General features: G+C 53.3%; 1 protein-coding gene across 1 annotated transcript in view; it reads left to right on the plus strand.

The window, feature by feature from the left end:
* The first annotated feature begins 2,971 nt into the window (after positions 1 to 2,971).
* SPTBN2 (spectrin beta, non-erythrocytic 2) overlaps positions 2,972 to 8,124 on the plus strand; it is a 47,192-nt gene continuing 42,039 nt past the window's right edge. Inside the window, exon 1 of the mRNA XM_007944950.1 lies at positions 2,972 to 3,146. Within this exon, the coding sequence (XP_007943141.1) occupies positions 2,990 to 3,146 (157 nt within the window). The 5' untranslated portion in view covers positions 2,972 to 2,989. The remainder of the gene's footprint in view (positions 3,147 to 8,124) is intronic.

Here is an 8,124-nt window from a genome sequence, read left to right on the forward strand (position 1 = left end):
AGGAGCTCTGGTGCCATAGTGCCTAAGGCACCTGACTGCTAACCAGAAGGCTGGCGGTTCAAACCCACCAGCCACTCCTCGGAAGGAAGGTTGGGCAATCTACTTCCATAGAGATACCGCCTCGGAAACCCAGGGACAGGTTGCTATGAGTCGAAACCACTCGACAGCAGTGAATTTAGTAATCTTTTATGGAAGTACCTTAGCAGGCCTTTCCACTACAGCACTGTTGGTGGGTTCAAACTCCAACCTTTCGGTTAGCAATCAAGCACAAACCACTACAGGCCACGAAAAGCCCAAATCTTGTAACTTTATACCTTAACCCTTAGCTTCCTAGCCCCAGGTTTGTGCCACTGCCAGGGCACTTCTTGTGTGTGTTTTCTCTTTGGGAGAAAGAGGAGAGGCCAACAGCCCTATCCTTCACACAGGTCAAGTTCAACTTCCCGGAGCCAGCTAGTGACAGAAGCCAAGTGCTGCCCTGTGTGCCCATGGGAACACCCCTCCCACATCTCACCACCCAGGAGGCCTTCCTTCCCCAAACCACACAAGAGACGCACCCTGCCTCTTCCTTCCAGAACCAGAGACCACCAAGATCATAGCCCTGACCCTCAGAAGCACTGCTAAGGAATCAGATGTCCTTTCATTTGAGACCCTCAAAAAAACTCACTGCCATTGAGTCAATTCCGACTCACAGCGACCCCCATTGGGTTTCCAAGGCAGATCTTTGCAAAAGTAGATTGTCCCATCTTCCTTTCACAGAGTATCTGGTGGGTTTGAACTCCAGTCTCCTGGTTAGCAGTCAAATTCTTAGGCACTACGCCACCAGAGCTCTTTATATTTGAGAGGTGCTGGGGAAATGAGGGGAGCTCTGGTGGTGTAGTGCCTAAGGCACTTGACTGCTAACCAGAAGGCTGCCGGTTCACACCCACCAGCCACTCCTCGGAAGGAAGATGGGGCAATCTACTTCCATAGTGATACCGCCTCGGAAACCCAAGGAGGAATCGCCATGAGTCAGATCAACCCAATGGCAGTGAGTTTGGTTTTAGGTTTTGGAGAAATGAGACATGCAGAATTGGGGGTTCTGACAACGTTACTGACTCAACCCCCTCCAGTCCGTTGGCCAGCTCCTGGAAGCTGAGTTACACAAGAACTTTGGACAGGAAATGATTTTTTGTGGCCCTGGCAGCTAATCCGAAGCTTATTTGCCAGTTTTGAGAAAGACCATGTTTGCGTAACAGAGGCATCAGTGGGAGCTGGCAACATACATCATGCGAATTTCCCTGGCCTGAGCCCTAGACAGGAGTCACCCTGGCTCCTAGGGGCCCCCAGGGCTCCTGGAAGTTAGAGGAAAGTGCAAGTGTTCTCCATCCGGGAGGGAGGCTGAGATGAAGACTCCTTAGAGCCAGAAAGGACCTGGCTTCGAACCCAGTGCTGCTTCCTTCCATCTGTGTGACTTTGGCCCAGTGACTTAACCTCTCTGAAGTGCAGCTTCCTCATCTATGAAAAGGGGATGCTAATGGACCCAGACCTCATTGGGGGTTGTGATGAGGTGATGATGTAAATGCTAGGGACACACAGCATAGCTGACATTTGTTATTGTTAGTTACTGTCAAGTCGGCCCCGACTTGTGATCCCATGAGCAACAGAACAAAATCACTGCCCGGTCCTACACGTGCTGGTGGTCCTTGGGACGCCAGGAAACTTTTGTTGAGCCCTTTGCAGCCCAGGGGGCTCATCCTGAAGCCTTGTTCTGTTATGGTCCACAGGGCTTTCACTGACTCATCTTCAGGAGGACAGTGTCAGGCCTTTCTCCCCACTGTGTCTTCGTCTGGAAGGTGTGCCGAAACCTGCCCACTACGGGGAACCCTGCTGGTACCTGAAACATTGGTGGCATAACACCCAGCACCATAGGAACATGCAAGCCGCCACAGTGTGACAGACAGGTGGTGTAGCTAGCATTTATCGAGTAGTATTTCCTATAGCTAGCAGCCCTAGTTGTGTACTGGTTAAGTGTTCAGTTGCTAACCAAAGGGGCAGTGGTTCAAACCCCCCAGCCACTCCATAGGAGAAAGATGTAGCTGTCTACTTCCATAAAGATTTACAGCCTTGGAAACTCTGTGGGGCAGTCCTACTCTGTCCTATAGGGTCGATATGAGTCAGAATCAACTCAATGGCAAGGAGTTTTTTAATTCCCTGTAGTAAGGTCCCTAGGTAGTGCAAACTGTTTGCACTTGACTATTAACCTAGAAGCTGGTGGTTCAAACTCACCCGGCAGTGCTGCTGAAGAAAAGCCTGGTGACTGGCTTCTGTAAAGATTATAGAAATAAAAAAAAAAAAATCATAGAGTAGTTTTACTCTGTAATGCCAGGAGTTGGGATTCACAGCAACGTGTTTTGTTTTGTTTTGTTATTCCCTATAGCAACCAAAAAGAAGCAAAAGGAGAGAGGCCCATACCATGTCCTCTGTGAACTTGGGGGGCACCTTTTTGATGCGAAGTCTTCCTGGGGTTTGAGAGCTCTGTCTTAGCTCCACAGTGGCATCTGGGTCTTTTCATCTCAAATCAACCACAGGGCATAGGAGGCGCCTTGTATGGAGCAGAGTCTCAGAACTGTGGAACAGGGGAAGGAGAGAATTTCTGACCCACATCTGCCGCCCTGTCTTGATCTAAATATACACTGCTGTTCTGGGCGATGTGGAAGCCCCTTGCAGCCCTGGCTCTGCCCTGAGCCCTTCCTGTCTGCTGCATTCCCTGTGTGCGTGTGTGCGTGTGCGCGCGCGCGCGCGTGTGTGTGTGTGTGTGTACCCTGCCTCTCTGCTCCTCCACAGAGGCTGCCCCTCCCTGCCTGGAGGCTAGTTGCTATAAGAGGGGGGTGGGGTAGAGTAGGGTGAGGAGACAGAGGGCCTGGTGAGTGGAGGGCTCAGACGGCCTGAGATGGCCCTCACCAGCCATCTGCCATCTTCCCCTTACAGAAACAGGAGGCCACCCGCCACCATGAGCAGCACCCTGTCACCCACAGACTTCGACAGCTTGGAGATCCAGGGCCAGTACAGTGACATCAACAACCGCTGGGACCTACCCGACTCCGACTGGGACAATGACACCAGCTCGGCCCGCCTCTTTGAGAGGTCTCGGATCAAGGCCCTGGCAGGTGAGCCCGCTCTGCGCCCCCCACTTGGCCAACCACACACACCCACTATCACCCTGTCTCTCCCGCTGCCCGCAGACCTGCTGGGCCCTGGGAGAGGCTCTGGTGACTGGAAGGGGAGCTTGTTTGGAAGAGGCTTGGAGTATTATGGGCAGATGGGTTTTCTCTTTAGGCTGCCGCACTCAAATGGCGGCCCTAGATTCCCTCCCAAACCCTCGTTCCCCAGCTCCAGCCTCGGAACACACTTTGTGCAGTCGGGAGCATTGCCTGGCTTCCCGGTCCCTGAGTGTAGGAACCCCTGGGCCCAGCTGGGCTCCCCTCTGCTGAGTGGAACTTCCCCTCCGGCCGCTGGCCCCAGTCAAGTCCTTTCAATGCTTTGTCACTGCTGCTCCCGCTGGCTTTCCACTCCACCCACCTCTCCCTTGTCTCGTTCACGGCTGCATCTTCCCAGAGCTCCACTGTCACTCCCCACACCTGCTCGCCCTCCCCACCTGCTCCTTCCACCCACCGCCTGTTCCTCCCATTATTACTCCTACCTGTTCCCCGAAGCAGGTTCCCTCCACCCCCCGGTGTGCTGGTGTCCCAGCTGCCCAACGTCCCAGGGTTCTCTCTCTGCCTCTGCCCTCCCCTGCGGCCCCGGGCTCTCCCCTTCAACTCTTCTGAGCACAAACAAACAACAAACCCGTAGGACGGGCCTTCCTGCGTTCCGTTCCAGGGAGGAGTTGTCATGGCGATGGGAGTGAAGCTGCCACTTGACACTACCAGCAGCTGGCATGGGGCTGAGTCACCCACACGCCCCACTGGCCACCCACCCTGCTGGGCTCCCTCCCCCATTGCACCCTTGTGGTTTCCACTGACCTCCTGGCCTGCCAGCCCAGTGGGAGAGGTGGCAACCGCTCCCACCTGAGACGGAGTGCTCCCACCAGAGAGATGATGGGCCCCCATTGGTGGTGCTCCCATTGGAAAGCAGTCCCCGCACTGGGAGGCAGGGCTCCCCACTGGGAGGTGGTGCTTCCACCTGGAAGGTGATGCTCCCACCTGGTACCCCCACCTGGGAGGTGATACTCCCAGGAAGGTGATGGAATTCCCACAGAATGTGGAAATTACTGAACAATATAATTAATATCACACGCAAGTAAAATCTTACCGAAGATAATTCAAAAATGGTTGCAGCAGTATGTTGACAGAGAACTTCCAGAAATGCAAGCTGGATTCAGAAGAGGACGTGGAACAAGGGATATATATCAGTGCTGATGTCAGATGGATCTTGGCTCAAAGCAAAGAATACCTGAAAGAGGTTCACTTGTGTGACTGTGCAAAAGCATTTGATTGTGTGGATCATAAATTGTGGCTAACACTGAGAAGAACGGGAATTCCAGAACACTTGATTGTGCTCATGAGGAACTTGTACATAGACCAGGAGGCTGTCGTTCGAACAGAACAAGGGGACACTGCGTGGTTTAAAATCAAGAAGGGAGTGCATCAGGGTTGTATCCTTTCACCATACTTATTCAATCTGTATGCTGAGCAAATAATCTGAGAAGTTGGACTATATGAAGAAGAACGTGGCATCAGGATTAGGAAGAATCATTAACAGTCTGCAATATGCTGACGACACAACTTTGCTCGCTGAAAGTGAGGATGACTTGAAGCACTTACTGATGAAGATTGAAAATATAGTCTGCAGTATGGATTACATCTCGATATAAAGAAAACAAAAATCCTCACAACTGTACCTGTAAGCAGCATCACAATAAATGCAGAAAAGACTGAAGTTGTCGAAGACTTCATATTGCTTGGTTCTACAATCAATGCCAATGGAAGCAGCAGTCAGGCCATCAGACGTCGTATAGCACTGGGCAAGTTGGCTGTAAAGGACCTCTTTCAAGTGCTGAAGAGCAAAGATGTCTCCTTGAGGACTAAAGTGCACCTGACACAAGCCATGATATTTTCAGTCACCTCATGTGCATGTGAGAGCTGGACAATGAATAAGGAAGACCGAAGAAGAATTGATGCTTTTGAGTTGTGGTGCTGGTGAGGAATGCTGAAAGTCCCATGGACTGCTAAAAGAACTAACAGATCTGTCCTGGAGGAAGTGCAGCCAGAATAGTCTTTGGAAGGGAGAATGGCCAGACTTGGTCTCACCTACTTTGGTCGCATTGTCAGAAGGGACCATTCCCTGGAGAAGGATGTCATGCTTGGTAAGGTGGAGGGTCGGCGAATGAGGGGAAGGCCCTCAACGAGATGGATTGACACGGTGGCTGCAGCGATGGGCCGCTATGAGTTGGAGATGACGCGACAGCACCTAACAACAACAGGGAGACAATACTCCCCCCACCCAGGAGACAATGGTCCCACCTAGAAGTGATGCTCCCAGGGAGTTGGTGCTCCCACTGGGCAGCAGTGCCCTCACCGGGAGCCAGTGCCCCCACTGGGAGGCGGTCTCCAACCTGGACGTGATGCTCCCACCTGGAAGGTGATACTGCCACCTGGGAGACGGTGCTCCCCCCACCAGGAGGTGGCGCTCCCAGTGTGGGGTTGGCCTCCTGGAAGAAGAGAGACACAGAAGGTGGTTTCCCAACCTGTGGCCCTTTTCACAGCACCACCAACCACCAACCTTTCAGCCAAGTGGGTTAGCGCTTTGCACTGTTCAGGGACTCTATTCAGGCCAGGCTCTCTGATTCTGGGCTCCTGTAGCCCCTGGCACTGTTGTGATATCGTTTTCCGCGTGCCACGTGCCACCCAGCTCTATCATATCTGTGTGCACACAACACATGTCACCTGGCATGTTGTGGTATCTGTGCACACGTGTCCCTCTGCACTGCTCTGATGCCTGCGTGCACACACCACGTGTCCCCCGGCATTGTCATGATGTCTGTATGCACACAACACATATCACTCACTCAGTGCTGTCACGTGTTTGTGCACACATGACACGTGTCACCAAGACTGGTGTGAGGTATTTGTCTCTGCCACTCCCCTGAAGAGGCTCCGTTGTACCCTGATGCCTAGCACTGCACCTGGCAGCGGTAGGTGCCAGATAAACACTAGATGAATGAAGGTGGGGAAGGGGAAGCGCAGGCCGTATGGGCCAGGAATCCAAAGGGTTAGGGTTAGATCCAAACGATGGTAGGAAGGGAACCTGGTAGGTGTGCTGGGCAGTCGGGGGGGGAGGGGGCTGTGGGCCTGAGATGGCCTAGCTGGGGGTTTCTAGAGGGACCTAGCTGACGGGGGGCCCTGCTCAGCCCAGGCAGGGAAAGAGCTGGAACTGTAAAGGATGATATAAAAATGGCATGTGGTGGGGGTGTCTGACTCTTCTAACTTCCCAAGGGGGGAGGCACATCAAGATCAACAGCCCAAGGCCGATTCCTGTGACGCAGACATCAGACCTACCTCCCATCTCCGACCTTTTTACCAATTCTGACATCAGCCACCCCTCCCACGGCACTCTCCACTTCTCTCCTGGGTGCACTAGTTCATTGCAGTGGCCACACAGACTCACTCACAGTTATGGGGTTTATTAGGGAAGTAACAGGTTACAACTCAGGAGCAGGAATGAGTCAGGAGACAGCTCTTCAATCAGGACAGCTTCTTCTCAGCTGTTCCCTTGGCACGCCTCTCTCTGGCCCTCGGCCTCCCCACCCCACGGCCCCTTGCCTCTGCCCTACTCAGGCAAGTGTTAATGGTCCTTTTAGCCCTGCCACTCAGTGTCCAGGAACCCCACCCCGCCAGGAAGCCTCCTGCCCAAAGGTGCTCGGCTCTCTCATTCTGTGGGCCGGCACACCCACCGTGACTGTCTTGCTCTGTCGGCCGGGAAGCCCACTGCACATCTCATGCCTGTCTCCTGGTTCTGCAGTTGCCATTTCTCTGCCACTGCTTCTCACTGTCGGGTGCCATCTCCAGTGGTACAGCTCTCTGTCTCCTGGGCCTAAGAGTTTCTCAGCACAGGGACCCTGGGTCCAAAGGATGTGCCCTGCTCCTGGCCCTTCTTTCTTGGTGGTAGTGAGATCCCCATCTCTGTTCTAAGGATTGGTTCTCATTTAAGCCTCAAACAAACAACAAAAACTCACTGCTATCGAGTTGATTCTGACTCATAGCAACCCCCTTTGGGTCTCTAAGGTAATAAATCTTCCTGGAACTACATTGCCCAGTCTTCCTTCCACAGAGTGGCTGGTGGATTTGAACTGCCAACCTTCTGGTTAGCAGTGAGATACTTTAGGTGCTATGCCATTTAAAACTAGTGGATGGCAAAACTAACCAATCCCCTCATTAGGGTTAAATGCACCTTATTTGCGTGGTCCCAGCCCCACAAGGGGCCTTATTAGCAAGCTGTCCAAGTCCTTGTTGGGCCATAAGCATCTTATATGCATAGTCCCACCCACCCAAGTGTTTGGTGGGAGTTACAAGACAGTGGCTAGAAAGGCCATGATCCATCACACCCCAGGTGATATGACAGTGGAGATGGCCACGTTGTTTGGAGCCATGGGGCCGATTTTTGGTTCACAGTGACCCCATGTGACAAGGTAGAACTCCCCCATAGGGTTTCCTAGGCTATAATCTTTCTGGGAACCAATTGACATGTCTTTTTCCTGCTGAGCATCTGAGTGGTTGGAACTGGTAGCAGCCAAGCACTTAACCCTTTGTGCCACCAGGCTCCTTTGAGCCAGCCATGACAATACCTATTTGACCAGCTTCTGTGTGGTCAGATGAGGTCATGTGGGTCAGCACAGAGCCTCACTCCGGCTCCTCAAGGATTCCTCATTTCCAGGCGTCCCTTTTCCACTTTCTGAGCTGGGAGCAAAGCCTGCCCGGGTCCTGGAGACCCTGGAGAGGGTCTTGCAGAGTGTCCCAGAGAGGGGCAGCCCCTGCGCTCTCCGCCAGCCTTGGGAAGCAGGGCCGAGGGCTCCTGTCGGTGGCCCTGCGTTCCCAGGCGGCAGGCCCTGCCGGGCAGGTCTGGAAGGCGCTGCCTGCTCCTCCGCCC

The sequence above is a fragment of the Orycteropus afer genome, unplaced genomic scaffold (assembly GCF_000298275.1).
Source record: "Orycteropus afer afer isolate SDZICR_OR568_19922 unplaced genomic scaffold, OryAfe1.0 scaffold00130, whole genome shotgun sequence".
NCBI classification, from domain to species: Eukaryota; Metazoa; Chordata; class Mammalia; order Tubulidentata; family Orycteropodidae; genus Orycteropus; species Orycteropus afer.